The sequence below is a fragment of the Artemia sp. Qi Xiang Cuo genome, chromosome 1 (genome assembly GCF_049724085.1).
Source record: "Artemia sp. Qi Xiang Cuo chromosome 1, ASM4972408v1, whole genome shotgun sequence".
Classification (NCBI taxonomy): domain Eukaryota; kingdom Metazoa; phylum Arthropoda; class Branchiopoda; order Anostraca; family Artemiidae; genus Artemia; species Artemia sp. Qi Xiang Cuo.
The window spans coordinates 74,339,686-74,359,982 of record NC_142794.1 but is presented as its reverse complement, the minus strand read 5'-3'; the positions used below and the strand labels follow the sequence as shown (position 1 = coordinate 74,359,982).

Sequence of the window (20,297 nt, the reverse complement as noted above, 5' to 3'; positions counted from 1 at the left end):
AAACTTCATACACTCTGCCGTCTCTGAGATAGTGCAGATACGCGTTTTGACAACCTTCATGCGCACAGTTTGCTTTAAATATTTTGATGCACTCATTCTGGACACATTTTGAACAGAGTTCTTTAACTTTTCAAACATCGACGAAAAGAAAAAATAAATCACTGTGATATTCAAGATGACTGGAAACAAATCAATAATAATAAACTGAATGTTTATTATATATTAATTTTTAAAAAATCACTAAAGAAGTTTTTCACAGAAAAGTAAAAAGCTACACTAAACCTAAAATGAGCAGAAATAAATTAAAATAATTTTCCATGCGTAAAACTACCACAAATTATCACAATTAAATAAATGAAACCCAAAACGAACAGGAATTACAATAAATAACCGACTCAAACTCAAAACAAGAAAAAAATAAGATGAGTAGGGCTGACGCCCCAATTTTTTTTTCGACAATTTTTCACAAGCTGGACACACATAATAGTATCCCTTGATTTAGTTTTACACCTCCTCAAGTTTCCCTGAAAAGTAAAACTTAATACCCTTCCTAAGACATTGTATCTATGCAATTTTCACAATCTGGATGGACTTACAATTTTTGATCCAGTTCAATTTTAAGAATAGAAGTAGTAATAGATGTAACCCAGAAAGTTTCAACTTAATACCCTCAATCGTTTTTAAGATATTGCTGGGACATCTTCTTGACAACCACCATACACATAGTGCCTTTTAATTTAGTTTTAAGCAACATAAACTTTCCATAATAGTTTCTACTTTGTTCTTTATTCTATACTCTATTACCGTCTGGATATCTTTGCAGCCTGGATTCACTAAAGCTATTTTGATTTAGTTCAATAGTAGCAGTATTAGCAGCAGTAGCAGGAATAGTAGAAGTAGCAGCAAAAGTAGAAGTAATATTGGTAGCCCTGGGAATTTCAGCTGAATACCCTAAGCCGTTGCTGGGATATTGCTAATGCACCCCTTTGATAACCCAAATGCACATAGTGTGTTTCGATTTAGCTCAACACTACCTTCATCGTTCTCTGAAAGTTTAATTAATGCCCATAGCATTAGTAATAGCGGTAGGCACAGCAGCAGAAGTAGTATTAGGAACAATAGCAGTAGCATTAGTGATAGCAGTAGTAGTATTAATCGTAAAAAGCGATAGTATTCAGATTGTGTGTTTTTGGTCTAGTTCAGCGTACCCTCCTTATGCCCTGATAGGTTCAACTTAATACTTTAAGCCGTTTTTACGATATTGCTGATACGTCCTGTTGATGACATGAAAGCACATAATGTGTTTTGATTTAGCCCAGTATTTTCCTCAATAGTCACTGAAAGCTTCACATTAATACAATTACCCTTATTAATGTTTGTACCAACAGCACTATTAGTAGTACTACGACTAGCAGTACCAACATGCACATAGGACATTTTTATTGCCACTATACACCCCTCAACATCCCTGACAGTTTCAACCTGACACTCTAAGTCGTTCTTGAAATACTGCTGATACGGCCTTTTGACAGCCTGCATACAAACAGCGTGTTTTAATCTAATTCAACACACCCCTCAACATTTCCTGGAAATTTCAACTTGATACCATTAGCCTTAGTAGTATTACTAGAAGTACTAGTATGTATAGTATCTTTTGGTTCGTTCTATGTCCCCCTCAACATGCACTGAAAGTTTCAACTTAATACTCTAAACTGCTCTTGAGAAATAGCTGTTACGCACTTTTAATAAGCTACATCCACATTGCGTGTTCCATTCTAGCATATTTCACTATCCTCTTCAGCATTCCCTGAAGCTTTCACCGCAATGCTCTTTGCTTCAGTAGTAATAGTAGTTGTCGCCGTTGCAGTTGTTGTAATAGTCGTAGTAGTAGCAGTAGTAGTAGTAGCAGTTCGAGCATGAGTAGTAGTAGTAGTAGTACCAGTCGTAATAGTAGTAGTATGCAAGTTTTGCATTCTGCCTAGTCCAACATCACCTTAACATGCCCTGAAAGTTTCAACTTAATACCCTAGAACGTTCCTAGGATATTTCTGTTCGTTATAAGTTATAATGTTGCTCCTAATTTTCACTTGAAAAAACTTGTTTTTTATTTAATTGAATACTAAAGGTCAAACATGACCTCTTTCCAAATTACAAATACTATGTATAAACAATGGGTGAATTGAATAACTTATAGCGTCTGGCCGGATGGCTGTAAGGGGGGGGGGTTGAAATCTCCAGAGACATAATTTCTGGACCTTTAAACTATACTGAACAAAATGACTATCTCAAAATTTTGATTGGATGTGTTTGGAGAATTAGTAAACGTGTGAGCGGGGTTGGTTGCCATATAATCACTTTTGGCTCTTAAAAATGGAACTCGAACTTTCAATTTTCAATTGAGTGAGCCCCTTCCAAAGCTTCTACGACAACCCTTTCTATACGAAGTGCCTTGGTGAAAAGAATGAAATAAATAAATAATACATTGTGCCCACATCGTTCTTTACTTAGACAACGCTATTGCGCTACCTAATTCCCTGGCATAGTTTCAAAAACGGTCAGAAACTAAAATAAATTGAATGGAAAGTAAGGAGCAACATTATAAATCTGAATCAAAAGAATCAGATTTTTATGCTGATATCAAATGTATAAGTTTCAGTTTAGTCTCACCATCAAAAGTTACACGCCTGAGAAAATTTGCGCTATTTTCGTAAAAAAGGAAAAACACCCCCTAAAAGTCGTAGAACTTTAACGAAACTCACACCATCAGATTCAGCGTATCAGAAAACCCTGCTGTAAAAGTTTCAAGCTCCTATCTGCAAAAATGTGGAATTTTGTATTTTTGCCAGAAGAAAGATCACAGATGCGCGTTTATCTGTTTGTTTTTGTTTCCCAGGGGTGATCGTATCAACCCAGTGGTAAAAGAATATCGCGGAAGGGCCCATTCAAACGGAATAGATATTAAAAACGATACGACCAATGCTGGGGGGGGATTACATAATCTTTAAATGTATATAAGCATGGCGTTACTCAAAGGATTTCTCCCCCAAAATTAAGACTCTTAGCGAATTTTTCAAACTCTCGACTTATCTAGATGTTTTTTTTTTCAGGCCTGAAAATCCCAGAGTGCCAGTTTTCTCAAAAGAATATGGAGCTGTTTTCGAGAAAAAAATTATAAATACATAAATACACAATTATTGCTCGTTTAAAGAGATAAGATATATGTTTGTACAAGTGTGTATTTACACGTGTACTTGTATTATATTGATATAATGTTAGCCTTAATACATTGGTTAAGTATAAGACAGATAATACTAAAAAAAAAAAAAAAAAAAAAAAAAAAAAAAAAAAAAAAAAAAAACCATTGAAATCAGTTTAAACGTTTAATCCTTCAAGTGTTTAAAACAAACCTTTTGTGGGTGATACTTTTTGGAAGAAGAAATAGTAAAAAAAAGAAAAGAAAAACATCAAAAATATAGCCCCCTCGCCTCTTCCAGAAATCTTAGAACCACTCTCGGTTTAAGTGTTATTAAGTTAACACACTTGAAATGTCCGCTTTATCTTTGAACTAATAATTCTGCAGAGTTTTGAATAATGGTTGAATTAGTAGAGAACAAGGATGGAATATGATTTATATATTACGTACTTAGTCATGATATTGAATCTTAAGTAAAAATATTTTTGACGCCAACTTTATTTTAATTTTTCAGTGGTGGTTCGGCGGTGGAACTGATTTGACTCCTTATTATCTGAATGTAGATGATGCTAAGCATTTTCACAAGACTCTCAAACAAGCCTGTGATAAGCATGGTCCTGCGTTTTATCCTAAATTCAAAAAATGGTGCGATGATTATTTCGTAATCAGTCATAGAGGTAAGATCAATTACTAAAACGGCTGTAAAAATTACAGTTGATCACAAAACTAAAGGAAATATCGGGTATTTTATAGTCTACGAAATAATTAAGAAGAGGTTTTAGGCTCTGCGCAGAAGCGGTCTCTTTTTGAATTTGGAATAGGAGAAAATCTTGACGAATAAAAGTATTATGTTGACTAATATGGATTCATTTTTTTGTTTAGTACGTAAAATTATGTGTACGCTATAGAATTTAATGATCAATAATGACAATTAATTATTTGGTATTATTTCCCTTCTTAGATAAGAGATAACAAAACTTTATAGGCAATCTGGAAGTGCAGCATGGATTAGTATCAAAGCCGCTTTTATGTATTACAATTTAGAGACTAAATTAGATGTTATCTACCATTGTAGGCTTAACGTAGTAACTAATAATGGTACTTATATGAAATACCCCCTACCTAATATTCTTCATATACGTTTCTCTGACGCTCAATCCTAATGAAATATACCAAAGTAAGATTAAAATATAGTACTTTAGAAACAAATTTGGGCTATATATTTGCACATTAGGGGGGGTAAAGTATAGCGTGACGTTTCTCTGACACTCAATCCTAATGAAATATCAAAAAATATGATGAAAATATAATACTTTATTAACAAAATTATGGAAACTACAGAGGCACTTTGCACTTTGCCAACGAGCGAACCTGCCCTATTCTGGATCTTTTGAAGTGGCACACACAACGCTTCCGATGCACTAGTATACAATGCCCATCCATTTTCAGTGAGGAATGTGATGCAAGACTTGTATAGTTGTATGATCGAGCTGGGCGGTAGAATGTTTTTGTAGCGATCCCCAGCTTTTTACCACAGAAGGTTTTTATCCGATCCAGTTAGGATTTTCAAAAGAGATCTGTGGAAAAATGGATCCCTAAGAGTTGAAACCCATCGACTCTCTTTATAGCTTCACTCGTCAAGATGAAGCTGGCGTGTTGGCATGGTACTTTTGATTGGGAAATCAGCAGTTCCTTTGTTTTTGACGAGTTGAGATTGACAATCCATGCGTCGGGCGACTTTTCAATTTTCAAAAGATCCGTCTGGTACAATAAAGAGGCTTGGGTGGAGTTGTAGTAGGCCTGTATGAGCCTAGCCTCGTTGGTCTGATATCTAGTTTAGGTATGGGAATGGTATGGGTGGATTTCGATATGTGTTGAAAGGTTCCAGAACGAAAACACAGCCGTAAAAGTCAATGCAGGAATTAAAGACAACATTATGTATGGTGCCAGGACCCGCGGATTTTTTTACGTCAAAACGTTCGAGAATGCTAACGACTTTAGGTAAGGAATAGTTTACATGATTAAGGACAGTATCGGTCCGATCAGAGAAATCAGGAACCTCTTTACCGTCGTTGCCAAATTCAAGGGTACGGCAAACGCCTTAGAATGTGCTATGGTCTTTGCTTATGTATCTTCCACAAAGTTCCGGCATTGATTTTTAGAGAAGGAATTGAAGTGCCCTTTGACAACGATAAAGTCTCCTTGGCAATTCTTCACAAGCCCTTAATAGAAACATGTTGAAGCTTATTAGAGCATTTCTCTCCGTGATGAACCGTTGATTGCCGAATTGCGCAAACTTTGTCTTTACGTGCTCTGATGAAATCAAGTCTGTCTCTTTCGCTCTTTGTGAGTAGTCATTTCTAGTGTTTCTTCTGTTTTGCTCGGATAGCCTTTTGCAGTGGGCATTGAACCAAGGTTTATCCTTACTGGAAAGCGAGATCATATTCGATAGAACAGTTTGATATAGTCAATTTTAGACAGCAGAAATGCTCCGTAATGCTGCGAAACAAGTGTTTTTTTTAAGCCGTCCTAATCTCCTTCTGAGTATTGCTCGATTAGTCGTTCGTATTTTATTGGGGAGTAATACGAAGATCTCCACGCGCAATAACGGCAGCTTGGTCGTTTAGAAAGGTATGACAATCAACTTTAAGAATCTGGACGATCAATAAGGAAGAGATAAAGATGAGATGATCCGCTTGAACCATGGTAGGTATGGAATTCAATGAGTTGTTCAAGCCCATACGAAGAAGATGATCATATATTTCTGATCCTCTCCATGTCAGGACTATTGCTAAGAAGCCATACGCTATGAAAAGCGTTAAAGTGACAATGGATGATGATGGTAGACTTGGTGTATTTGCCCCTAATGTAATCGAGGGTTATTTCAAGGCGGCTGGAAATCTGGCAGGCTGGTGGATTACATATAATCCTAATGATCGCGGACTTGTTTTGAACGGTCACCCTAACCCATGGAGTTTGTACAACTGCTGGGTTTGGGAGATTGAGACATAAGTATGGTATATGACCCCGTATATAAACGGAGGCACCTCCTCCCCATATCGTGCTGTTTCTGCGTACTCGGTCTCACCCACTGTAGATAGATATAAACAGTATGATCATTCCCTATCTCAACCGTTAGACAAAGCTGGACCGAGATGCAACTGCTCGAGAAAACATATAAACTATTAGAAACACAAGCGACATTAAATTTTTTCATGGGTAGGCACGCGTGCGGCAAAGATATTCCCAGACTGGACAGCAGGAAAAGAAATAAGATAAATCGAGCGTCAAGGGGATAAGGAAGAATGCAATATGTTGAAGAGATAAAAAGAAAATAATTGGTATGGCTATAATAATGCAAAAGGTAAAGATAACATTGGTTTGAGAATGAAAAAAAAAAAGATTGAATTTATAACAATAGTAAAGGTAAAAATCAAGGTAAAATGCCAAATAACGGTGCTAGCTATAAAGGCGGATAAGACAAATATATTCAAAAACAGAAAGAATATAGCTACAATGAAGTTTTCCACCGAGCCGAAGCTAATTGTCTGGTATAAAGAGTGTGAAAATCGGTTATTGTCTGATCTTCCCGATCCAAATTCTAGGGTGTGTACCATATAATACGAAGTACCAAAGAAAATCCTAGAAATGCGCATGACTAAAATCCCTTTTTTTGGCATGTACAAGTCTTTTGCTACGTCATATTAAAGCTTAATGATTAAGCTACAGCAAATTATGCAAGTAAAGCCATTGGTGGATCTAGTGACGGAGCATACCCCCTCACTCTGGCTCCAAACATGCCCTGGACAAAATAAGTTTGATTAGCAACTGACTATAAACTTGGTAACTAGAATAAGTAAATAATTTTGAATCATCTTAACACAATTCTGAAACATTCCAAGTTTTATTCCAAACTTGCACGTAACCCGAAACTGGAAACATAATGAAAAGAATCGTGAGGATTAACTTAATGAGTCTAAAAAAAAGTGCTTTCTGAGGAGAAGTTTAACGTAATTTGCAAGTTCGTGGCAAAATATTTACAAAATAACAACAAGCTTTACTTTATATTCTTCTTATAATACAAATACAGTTCTTTTCATCTTCTTCAATTTTCTGAAAACTCACTAAGAATTTCACGAAAAACAGTTCTTAACAGACGTTTGGTATTTTTTTGAATAGGGCAATTCCACCAGTTACGAGAAGAAAAACAAAGGTCCTACATCAAATTCAAAGGTCCCAAAAAAGAGTATAAAAGAGGGAAAAATCAAAGAAATATTTTTCCTTGCCAAGAAGAAAAAAGTTTTGACGCTCCATGGTGAAATATTACTATCTAAAATAAAACCACAGATTATTGTGAAAACCTTAAAGATAATCTGTGCTAAAACTATTAGGTTGCCCCTTTATGGTAAAACGTTTTGTCGCAAATTCCGAATAGTCCTGCCACTTCGTGGATCCCTCTCCTACTATTTATGAAATTCTGGCTATTTGCCTGTTTCAGTGTTGATTAGAGTTAGCGCTAGAAATTACAGTATTTGCTAAAATTTTATCCACCCCCCGCCTCTCCTTTCAGAAATCCTAGATAGGCAACTCAGTTAAGTCATACCTGTGAGATGGGACAGTAGCGAATCACTTCGCCGGCTCACCAAATTGGTGACTAACAAGCAAAGTATAATCACCTACGGAACAAGTACTGACAAAACCTATCCTCTCCACACAAAAAAAGTGACCCTTTGTAAACCTATGCGAACCTGGCAACTAAAAACCGTAGTTACACAATTCATCCCGGTCACTCGTCACTCGTCGCCTGAATCACGCTTTAGCATAATTATTGGCCGGAACAAAGTACTTTGGCTCGGAGCGATTTAGTAGTACAACATTTTGCATCTAGAGGCACTGAGGTACGCCGGGTCACTTTTGGAGTTTTGTCAGTACTTGTTCCGTAGGTGATTATACTTTGCTAACAAGTATACCCTAGGTCTTTGATAGGAGAGAAAATGGGACGAGCTTTTATAGGCGCCGAAACTGTAGTAGACAAATATTTTAGATTCTCACTCTACTGGTTAAATTTATCTACAGTGGTCTCACCTGAGGAGCGTATATCCTTGTTTGGCAATCTCGCTGGCTTTTATCTTGTGGTCAGGTGATAAATCAGAAATGAATTAAAAAAGTTCTGGTGAGAAGCTAATTTTTGTCAAATAGTTCATAATCTGAGTTCGAAGTTTTTTTTTTTTTTTTTTTTTTTTTTTTTTATTGAAGTATTGCTACCCTCGATATCTTTCGTATTGTGAAGATATAAGTTTATGAGCAACCTTCAACCTTACTGATAATACCCAGCAGCTCCAGGAACATCTGTTCCATCTTTTAAATGCTGTCTTGCTCACTGGTGCGCAGCGTCATCAATTAAGCCAGTCTCTGTTTCATCAAAACTATAAAGGTTGAAATTGTTCTGCTTTTTTTGTTGTTTTTTTTCTCCTGACTTTTTCCATTTTATAGGTGAAAGACGGGGAATAGGTGGAATTTTCTTTGACGATCTTGATAAGCCGTCTCTAGAGGATTGTTTCAAGTTTATCCAAAGCTGTGGAGAATCAGTAGTGGAATCATATGTTCCTTTAGGTACATTTTCCAATTTTTCAAACTGCACTTTTTTAATTTGCATTGTCTTGTTGCACACATATATATATATATATATATATATATATATATATATATATATATATATATATATATATATATATATATATATATATATATATATATACATATATATATATATATATATATATATATATATACATATAATATATACATATAATATATGATATACATATAGATACATATATATATATATATATATATATATATATATATATATATATATATATATATATATAGATATATATATATATATATATATATATATATAATATATATATATATATATATATATATATATATATATATATATATATATATATATATATATATATATATATATATATATATATATATATATATATATATATATATATATATATATATATATATATATATATATATATATATATATATATATATATATATATATATTTATATATATATATATATATATATATATATATATATATATATATATATATATATATATATATATATATATATATATATATATATAATATATGTATAAAATATATATATATATAATATATAAATAAAATATATATATTATAAGGTAAGTCAAAGATATTATGAACCGTTTTAATCCATAGTCAGAATCCAAATAACTATAATATTTACAACACTTGCTAATATACTAGCCATTCATTCCTTCTTCACTCGGCGTACACTCTTCTGTGACGTCAGCCTATGCGAAAGGTCACGTAAGCCATTAGTTGGTACATTCGAGTTCAACCAACTCAAAAGGTCATGTAAACCGTTAAGTGGTACATAACAGATCCTCCCTTTCCTCAAAATTTGTAAAGCGTCAAAGGTTTGTGTTACGTTAAACTTGGCGAGTATATCATTCGGTAGCTTTGTTCCCTCTGGGATTATGATTCTCTTGCCATTGTTATTGGTGAAAACCATTTCATTTGTTTCTATAGTTGGTAGAGGGGTAGCAGGAGAAGTGTAGTCAATCATTTTTCTAAGGCACTCGCGCTGTTTCCTCCGTACAGCTCCCCCTTGACGTTTCCTTTTTGGCTTCGTTGGTGTCCGAATTGGGATGTTGGTAGCGTTGTTTGCGGCCGATAAGACTGGTCGGAGTCCCCCGATGGCGCCGGATACTTCTTCGATTGGCTCGAGTTCCGGAAGGTCCTCATAAAAACCCTCGGCGATGCCAACAAGCTTCGCAGACGTCTCATCTAATTGAACGTCCTCGTCTTCCAGCATGATGATTTCTGCATCGTCTGCCATCTAAATAAAGAATAATTTTAACACATATATTTATGTACAGAGTAACGCCTGCTGCTTAGAGGCGCGAGAGGGCGTCCGCGTTTGTATTTAATTTCCCTGGTCTTGCACTGATTGTCAAACTATACTCTTGAAGAGACAGAGCTCATCTTTCAAGGCGATGGTTACTGCCTCTCACAGAGTTTAGCCATGCCGGGGGATTGTGGTCCGTTACTACCTCAAAATGTCACCCATTTAGGTAGCAGCGGACTCGTGAGAGGACCCAAACCACTGCAAAACACTTTCTCGATCATCCGCTGGGAAGTGGGGGTACGCCTTTCAGCCCAAATGGCATTATGCAGAACTCGTAATGACCAAATGGAGTCGAACATGCAGTTTTCTCTACCAAACTACTTGCCATCTTGACTTACCAGTGTCCTTTTCGGCAGTCTATTATCGAGAAGAACCGGGCAGCCCGGACGTTTTCCAATATTTGATCAATGTGCGGCATGGGATTCGCGTCGAATTTAGTTATAGCATTCAGTTATAGCAATTTAGAATTTAGTTATAGCAATTTCCCCCTCTTTCATAGGTTTGAATGGCAACTGTGTTTTCTTCTTCTTCATCGACTGTTGCGACGAAAATTTCATTGCTATCTTTCTCATCTCTTTCCTAAAACTTCCTTAAGGGGTTGATGTGATAGATTGCTTTCTTTTTTCTTGAGCCTCGAAGCTCTATTTCATAGTCGACTGGCGAAATAATACGCAGCACCTTGAATAGTCCTTGCCAAGGGACATTAAGTTTGTTACTTTCTTCCGGTAATAAAGTAGAACTTGGTCACCGATGGACAAGGTCCGTGGGTTCGTCGCTCGGTCGTTGTACCGCTTCATTTTTGCTGCTTCCGTTGCTTTTGTTTATGTGGCAAAATCGCATATTTCGGATAATCGCAGGTGCATCTGTCGAATATATTCTGCAATAATTATTATGTCTTCCCCCATCTTATCTTCCCATTCTTCTTGCAGTAGGTCCAGGCCCCCGCGAGGATTCTGTCCGTATAGTACCTCAAATGGGCTATACCCCAGACACAAATGCGTTTTTCTCGATAAGCAAATAGTAAAAATGGTATAAACTTGTGCCAGTGGATAGTTGATGTCCCTACGTATTTGCGAAGCATGGACAACCTTTCAGTTTGTCCATTTGTCTCTGGGTGGTATGGACTTGTCCTTATTGCCTTTATATTCAGTACGTGGTACAACTTCTTCAAGACAAAAGACAAGAAATGAGTTCCTTGACCTGTCAAGATATCGTCGGGAATTCCATAACGCGAGACGAACCTGGCAACTTCATCTGCAATAACGAGTGATTTTGTTGACCGCAGTGGTATAGCTTGAGGATATCTAGATCCGTAGTTATTAATAACTAGAAGCCACCGATAACCTGTGGAGCTTTTAGGTATGGGTCCAACTATATCCATGGCAATTCACGAGAATGGCTTAGTTATGGTGGGAAGAGACCAAAGGGGTACCTTTTCCTTTGGTTTGCGTGTGGCGGTAATTTGACAAGCTGTGCATGACGATGTAACTATCGATGTCCTTGTAAATTCTGGACCACCAAAAATGACGTAAAATATGGTCAATGGTCCTATCCTTGCCTAAATGACCACTCATCACGTTTACCTATCTTGATAATCTGTGATCTATACTCACTGGGAACAATAAGCTGCTTGTTTGTTCTACAAGAATGATCAGTCCAAAGTCGGTAATAAATTTCGTCTTGGAATAAAAACTGCTGAGGAAGAGAGCCATCGATTTCTTGCAATGCTTTCTCCCTCACAAAATTCAAAGTTGGATCGTTTTCATGGACCTGAGAAAGTGCTCCAGATCTGGTTGTCTAGCTTTCACTGCAGGTTGCTATGTTACTGTCTAATTCCTGATAAGAACCCAGAAGTCCGGCTTGGGTTGTCGCGTCTGAAATCAGTCCCTTGTTGTTGGGTTCAGACTGACATGTGGCAGACTAATGAGGCAGGGTAGTGACCTCTGTCTGAGAGATCGTTTGTCCTGAGCTTGAATCATCTTGCGATTTTGTCGCTGATAACATGTCGCAGGGGTCAGAATCATGCAGAGCCACAATCTGCGCTTTATGGAACTCTGGTTCTGAGCTTTGACCACTATTGTTTCTTGATGATCTCTGCCCGGCTTGAGATCGTGTCGCCACAAAGGCTTCTTTTGTTTCCGCTTCGGGTAGATCCTGGACGTTAATCGGAAGCACGTTCCCTTCGAATTTCGGGAAATTTCTTCCCTGCAGAATGTTTTGGGGTAATGTGGGGCAGATCCCTGCTTCAATCAGTTCTTCAAGGATTCTTCCTGTGCGATCCGTAAGCTGTATAGTCAGAAGTCCGACGGCACATTCTATTTTGTGGCCCTCCACCTTGACGTACTTTGAAGTTTTCCTAGGGATGGGGTAAACCCCCTTGACCCGTTCTGGGTTTACCATGGTGAATTCACATCCTGAGTCAACCACTAAAGGTAGCATTTGCCCATTGCAGCAAGTCTTGACAATGAATCCAGGCATGGGGGTTGATAGCTCCTCCACCAGATTAGTTGCATATACCGTTTTCCTTTTTGGCTCTTGGGTTTGGCATTTGCCTCCCCTGCATTCCTCTGTTGTATGTGACGTTGAGTTAGGATGGTAATAACAACGTTTCAGAGAGGGCTTGTGTGATTTGCCTTCCAGGCCAGGAATCTGTTGAGGCTTGGTGAGAGGTCCCTTTGTTCGAGCTACCTCCTTCTTCAATGCGTCGAGACTTGTCCCAATCATCGGCCTTTCTGATGCATTCTCTCAGGGTTGTTGCACCACTCTGACCTAAGAAAACCGTAAGGTCTGGGTTAGCAGTTGTAGTGAACTGTTCCACTACAATTTTTTCTAGGACCTGTTCTAAAAGACTGGCCAGGTTGGGTTCTGCCGTTCTTTGTTCCTCCACTTTCTCAAAACTGAGGCATTTTTTGGATGTGGTAGTCAGGTAGTCCCCGTATTCTGTATAAGACTCACCTGAGCGCTTGCTAGCATGTCGAAATCGTCGGAGAAAAGTCTCGCTATTGACATGAAACTTCTTGAGAATGGCTACTGTGATCTCGCCGAAGTCGCTAGCTTTGGCAGTTGGTAGGGCTGTATAAGCCTGCATAGCCTTCCCGGACAGGTTTGCTACAATCCTGGCCACCCACCCGGCTTGAGGTAAATTGCAGGCAGTCGCAGTTTTTGTAAAAGCTTCCAAGTATGCCGCCACGTCGTCACATTCGCTCAGTGGGGCCATATAGAGGGTCGTGGCTACAGACTCAGTGAGAATCCGGATGCTGGTTTTTACAAGCTCTCGGTCTTGTTGCATCTCCTTCTTTAGGTGAAGTACTAGAGATAGCTGGTTTTCTTCGTTCAGCTTCCGCTCTGGCATTAAAGCTTCTCCTAATGTTTTCTGCTGGTTTTCCACCTAGGATTTTGTCGACTGAGCCACTGAATACTGGAAGGCTTCTAGCAATGCCTTCAAGACAGCCTGGTCCATCTTTTGCGTTGTTTCTAGATCTTCCCCTTCAGAATTACGCTTGGTTATTGACCTTCTGTGGTAAGGAACAAAGTCAGTCCTTGAAGCTCCTGCTTCCCTGGATTGTTTTTGCGCCTCCTTGTCGTCAGCCAGCGTAAAACATAAAATTATAAGGGCTTTAGTTATGGATATCTAATCGCAAAGAACCCAGAATTAGAACTTGAAACCGTAAAACAAGATAGGAGCAAAAGAAAAAAGAACAAGAAAAAAAGAAAAAGAAAGGTAGATTTCTGTTCGAAAATAAATCCGTAAACAGAAATCAGAAAAAAAAGAAAAGTGGATTTCTGTCCGGAAGTAAACCCGTAAACAGAGATAGAAATAAAAAATGGATTTCTGCTCGGAAGTAAACCCGTAAACAGAAATAAGAAAAAAAGTGGATTTTGTTCGGAAGTAAACCCTTAATCAGAAGTCAGGAAAAAAAACAAGAAGGGGATTTCTGTTCGGAATTGAACCCGAAAACAGAAATTAGAACGAAAAACAAATGCGGATTTCTGTTCGGAAGTAAACCCGTTAACAGAAATCAGGAAGAAACAAGAAGGGAATTTCTATTCGGAAGTGAACCCGAAAACAGAAATTAGAAGGAAAAGCAAAAGTGAATTTCAGTTAGGAACTGAACCCGTAAACAGAAATCAGAAAAGTAAGACAAACAATGGGTTTCTGTCTGGAAGTAAACCTGAAAACAGAAATTAGAACGAAAAACAAAAAGTAAATTTCTTTTCGGAACTGAACCCGTAAACAGAAATCAGAAAAGTAAAACAAAAAAGAATGAATTTCTGCTCGGAAGTAAACCCATAAACAGAAATTGGAAACGAAAACAAGAAAGAGACTTCTATTCGGAAATAGAAACAAATGGGTGAATTTTCTGCTCGGGACTAAACCCGGAAGCAGAGATTTAAAGTAGTCTTTCTTTGGAAACAGAACCCGGAAAGAAAAACCTCACCTTGGGAACGGATCCCGCCGCTGGTCACCAGATTTTATAAAGGAAGTTAAAGATATTATGAACCGTTTTAATCCCTAGTTAGAATACAACTAACTATAGTATTTATAACACATAATTCATTCCTTCTTCACTCGGCGTACACTCTTCTGTGACGTCAGCCTATGCGAAAGGTCACGTAAGCCATTAATTGGTACATAATAATACACACACATATATATATATATATATATATATATATATATATATATATATATATATATATATATATATATATATATATACATATATATATATATATTGCTCGCTTCACTCACAATGGTATGTAGCTCGGGCTTTTGGTCTTCACACGCATATGTATTTTTGATGAAAATAATTTTATATTGATAAACTCCTTTATGTTTACGTCTCACCATTTTTTCGTCCTTTGTTTAGAGCCTTGTTTGCTGTTCTATGTAAAATTTTCGTAAAACCTGTTATGTTTTCCCTCAGTTCTTTCAGTTATAGCTTTGTATTCTCGATGTCAAAAGTAAATTGAGGAATTCAGCTTGGTAGTAACACTTTCCTTAGTGATTCGAAGTTCTTTTCTACAATTTTGCTTAAGTTAGAAGCACCATCGTTAGTTCTGTTTCTTTTAAGTATTATATAGTATTGATTCCTTTCAGTTAACAAGCACAAAAATGATCCGTACACAAAAGAGCACAGAGAATGGCAGCTCTTGAGAAGAGGTAGATATACAGAATTCAACTTAGTCTATGACAGAGGAACAAAATTTGGCCTTTTCACACCAGGAGCTAGATTTGAGAGCATATTGATGTCATTACCTCTTTACGCTGTAGGTTTGGTTTCCTTCTCCGTTTCTTTTAATTGTTTAACCCTCTTTATCTTTCCTCTTTTTCCATTCTTTGGGGCCATTTTTTATGTTGAGTTGGGAGGAAGGGGGGGGGCGTAATTAATTTTGCCCCGGGTGCCCGGGTGTCATCAACCGTAGGAATGACCCTGTATATATGTTACTGTGAACATCCAAAAGTCGAGAATGTCTACATTCACCGGCGAATCTCCGAAATTTTTTTGTTCTCCATGCATTTGGTCAGCTTTGCCACTTTTATGCAAGTTTTACCATCAAACCTTGCATAAGACTGACAAAGCTGATTGAATCCAAGCAAAGAGAAAAGAGTTTCGGACATTCTAATGTGAATGTCGACATTCATCAGTAAGTACCGGTGAATGTCGTTTGTAGGTTTTCACCGGGAAGTGGAAACCTATACAATTATTTGTATATTCTAAAAACAAATCAGTGAAATCGGGAACTTGATTAATTTGGTAGTATCGAATTCCACTTTTTAAAAAGAAGGAAACGTGGATGAAGAATGAGCAAACCACAAGCTAAAAACATATGGCTCTAAACAGCTTAAAAAGATATATTTTTCCTTTGAAGGCGTAGTTGTCTTGGGAATCAACAATCTATCATTGTTTAAATTTTTACGGACAAAAAGTGTGGTCCGTTTAAACTAAATAGCTTTTCTCATTACCTTCACGGTTCAACGCTGATGAAAATGTGGTACTGCCTAAAAACTATATGATTTTGAAAAAATCAAAAGAAAACCGCAGTTTTCAGGCATGAGTAGACCTAAGTTGAATCCAAGCACAAATTTTTATTGTAGTGTGATGTCCTTGGTAATTTAACGTTTTTCAAAAGATAAAAATGAAAAAGCGCAATTTCATTTTTGCGTTTGAAAATACAGTTGAGATTATTCCTCTAAACGAACACCGGTGTATTTATCCTCTCTCTATCTTCTCAGGTATATTACCGTCCAAATGTAGTGTGCCTTCTGGTTACTTCATACTTGATGTAGAGGTGTTTGATCTTCGACCCATGCCTTTCTATTTGTATTTCAAAACAAACGTTTGACGAGAAAAACTATTAAGCTGTTCTTAGAAATGCTTCTGAAAAGAAGTTTAGTACATTGTTTTCAGGAATCTCCATTATGAACCCTAGCTCCCCCTTAGAGCGTTTGAGCATTCGAACATTATTTATCCGACAAGCACAATTGCTTATTTTTAGCGTATCACAAGGTGCAAATGACGTCAGGGGTTAATAGGATCACTACTTGAAACGGTTGGATTAGTTGTCGAATAAGTGACGTCATACATAAACAGAAAAGCCAATCTTTTCAAAAATAAATATGTGAAATTATGCGCAGAGAACAAAAGAACAAAGACAGTTATTGTGAAATCTTATACTCCTTTAGGGGTTCGTAAATAAGCTGTTTATAGCACACGTGATTAATGTTGTTATCCGCCTAGTTGTCTACAGTGTTTCAGTTGAAAATTTGCAGGATAAATACTTGTTGTTATCTTTTACAGATTACGCCCAGGGAACTTAAAATTAAGCTGATAAGGTGTGGACAAAGGCACTACCTTTGTCACGAAAATATGAAATAGAAATAGATTGGATAAACTTTGTGAGCAGTGGATAATCTGTTTATCCTTATTTTGGCTTTTTCTGACTTTGAGCTGTCTTGCCATGCTTAACGAAAAGGACGTATTTCGATAAACCCATTTTGAGCAATCTGAATGAACTAGTTCATCAAATTACTATAAGTTGTGTCAGTAATTTTGAATCATCCCCAATCGAGACATCATTTTTCTATTGAGCAACAGGGCCTAGAATATTATTTTAATACAATTTGAATTTATTTTTCAGAAATGGGAATACATGCACATTCCAGACTCAAATACACCTGAAGGAAAGTTAACTGAAATTCTGAAAAATCCCCGTGATTGGGTTTAGGTACAATGTGTGATATGGGTGCCTTGGTCTTTTTGTTTCTATTTACGGTTGTTGACTCTTACATTTTTCATAAAACAAATATAAGCATTTTGCCTATTATGTTAAAGAGTAGCGTTGCAAGCTTTGCAGTGGCATAATTCGCTGTTGTGGGGGGTAGGTAGAAAGGTTTACCTCTTTTGTTAAAACAGATTAGCTTAGTAAAATTGTTAAAGTTAGTAAATTTATGTTTTTGCTATCCTTAAAAGAATTGGTAGTTACAACTAACATGTTTGACATTCCTCAAGTTGCTTCGGTGCGTTTCTTTTTTTTTATTTATTTATGAGATTTTCAGGAATTTCGGCTCGGTAAACTTATGTATGAAAATGACTCCCCCTCCACCCCTGCTATAAGCCATATGGTATTGGCTGAGAAAGTACTACTTAAATCGTTAACTCTAGACGCTATCAAAGGAAAACATTGCATGGAAACGCATTTATCCAAGAATAAAAAGAAGTCCTTTAACAAAAAAACAAGACTTCACATTGAAAAAAAAAACACCCACAGAAGAAAATAGGGAAGACCCCTCCCCCCCCCCCCGCGCTCCATCCCTTGGAAGACTGAAATTTATTTGCAAAAAAAACTTCTATGCATAAAAATTACGGGTTTGTGGCAAGAAATACCTTACACAAAAACACCCTTTCTCCCCCCCCCCCCGGGAAATACACTGTGGGTTTTTTTGCACTGGAAACAGTCGAATCTAAATCAGACTGTCACATAGTTGCTATAGATTTTATCGCCAGGTCTTCTTTTTCCCTTAACTTGTTAATAAAGTGATCAATACGATTCTTCTTCTGAGGGTCTAACTGATTACAAGACCTGCATTTTCTTGACTGCACACCTTTCGCCTCCTATAAGAAAATTACTAGAAATAAAGTGATATTCATGAGCAAAATAAAAATACGAAGCCCTACCAATTGAACATGTACGAATGGCTAATGAACTTAGCATTATTCATTTTTATAAGGAAATTTAACATCCTTCAAAAATCTGTCTTTTTTATTGCGTATCATAAAAAAAAAGATTACTATTGTACGGCTTCTTATACAGAAAGAAAGAAATGAACAATAATATTATAACTGATTAAAAAACAAGAATTATAACTGCAGGTTAGAATTGAAAATTTAAATTAAAGCTGAACTTAGCCAGTAGTAAAGTTCAACCTAAAGACAAAATTTTATCTGAATTCTAAAACCAAAAGATGGCTGAACGAAAAAAAAGACATTTTGCATGCAAAAAGTAAAACCTAATTTTGCTTCACAAGAACGTAAAGAGCAACATTAAAATGCTAACTAAATATAAATCACCTAATATATGAGGGTGACTGCCACTGACTTTACGAAAAAGCTCAACTTGCACTTACACTAGAATTCATACAAAATTTACATAATTATACAAATATGCATTATTCCCTCTACGGATGAGAGGACAAACTTGTTGACGGGCAAAAATTAGATAACTAAAGTGTAGCCAACAATTTTCTGAATATAGACTATAATAAGTTTTTAGTCGGTAAAAAGCATAGAGTTCAAGAGGGAGTAGCCTCCTTTAACATTTTAAGATGAACTAAAATTGGGATATAAAGCGCATAAAGCATTTATTCACGTCAGAGAAAAGTAGGAAACTTTGGACCAAAAAAATACGCTTTTTGAAACTTAAAACGCTCTCTCTCTCTGTCTGCGTCCTAAAATGAATATCTGAGCTTCCCCCTTTTACTGGATGCATAGCTACGTATGACTAAAAATAGTTCCTATTTTGTACAAATGAATGTTTCAAGTTACTATACAAAATCTATTTGTTTTATATAAACTGCAAGTATTTTTTAGTGAAGAAATGGCCCATTATTTGGTAGCATGTTTCCCGGAAACAATGAAGCTGTATGCAATACTTTTGAACAATTTATAAATAATAGGCTATCAAGGACTATCCATCTGTGATGCTTCGGCCATATTAAAAAAAAAAAAATAATATTTCATGGCACAAAATGGAAAAAAAATCCAATTGATTTCATGCACTCATGAGCACTATAAGCACCGGGTCTATACGCTAACTCTTGATGAAAAAAAAAAAACAAAGTAAGAAAACGTGCATTAGCGGGTCGCATGCATCTTCCTAGGAAGAAAAGTGATTTTTTTTTTTTTTAATTGTTGCAGCAGTAGCTGCTACCTAGTGAAGGACAAACCACGGCCCATAAAGGGCTGTTTAAAGGCACATGTTAAAGGAAATTGCTACATCTATGTACTTTTGTAATTTACAAAACACAATATTTAAATAAAATCCTTTTTTGACAAATAAAACTGCATTTTCGTATACATGATGATGAATGACGTCATAATCGTAGGTTAAAACCATAAATTATTTTACTGTTAAAGGTTAATAATAATACATCAAAAATGACAATTTAAGTATATTTTGGATAAATTATTTTACTGTTGAAGACTCATGATAATGCACTAAAAATGACCTATGCTCGAAAAATAAATTGATAAATTTGGACCAATCCAGACAAATTATTTTACTGTTGAAGGCTCATGGTAATGTACTAAGAATTACGTAATTTTAGACGAAATCTGATTAATTCGAACAAGTTATTTTGTTTCTGAAGGCTCAAGATAAAATATTGAAAATGAGTAAACATCGAACCAACATCAAACCATTGTAGATAAAGGCCTGAAGGGCCAGGTAGTTGTTATTCTCATCAAGATTGCAATTCGTTTTTGAGAGTCTTTCTCCCAATTTCTAAAACCAAGCAAATAATAGCTGACGGACAACTTTAACAGTTAAATTTAAATATTAGGTATCAGCACTAAACTTGAGAAGGGGCGCTCTTTACTTGCCGTTCATTACAATTAAAAGTTTC

The 20,297-nt window shown here is 36.4% G+C and overlaps 2 protein-coding genes across 4 annotated transcripts in view; one reads left to right on the top strand and one right to left on the bottom strand.

Annotated features, from left to right (window-relative positions):
* The window catches only part of Coprox (oxygen-dependent coproporphyrinogen-III oxidase), an 82,157-nt gene extending 64,657 nt beyond the window's left edge, over positions 1–17,500 (top strand). The window contains exons 8-11 of the mRNA XM_089091809.1: positions 3,708–3,870; positions 8,687–8,806; positions 15,273–15,442; positions 17,315–17,500. Of these exons, the coding sequence (XP_088947935.1) occupies positions 3,708–3,870; positions 8,687–8,806; positions 15,273–15,442; positions 17,315–17,401 (540 nt within the window). The 3' untranslated portion in view covers positions 17,402–17,500. The remainder of the gene's footprint in view (positions 1–3,707; positions 3,871–8,686; positions 8,807–15,272; positions 15,443–17,314) is intronic.
* Positions 17,501–18,076: 576 nt separating this feature from the next.
* The window catches only part of LOC148956713 (dehydrodolichyl diphosphate synthase complex subunit DHDDS-like), a 32,046-nt gene continuing 29,825 nt past the window's right edge, over positions 18,077–20,297 (bottom strand). For 2 of the 3 annotated variants that reach the window (XM_089096124.1, XM_089096130.1), the window contains exon 7: positions 18,077–18,288. In XM_089096124.1, the coding sequence (XP_088952250.1) occupies positions 18,151–18,288 (138 nt within the window). In that variant the 3' untranslated portion in view covers positions 18,077–18,150. The remainder of the gene's footprint in view (positions 18,289–20,297) is intronic. The other variant, XM_089096120.1, reaches the window with a different exon arrangement.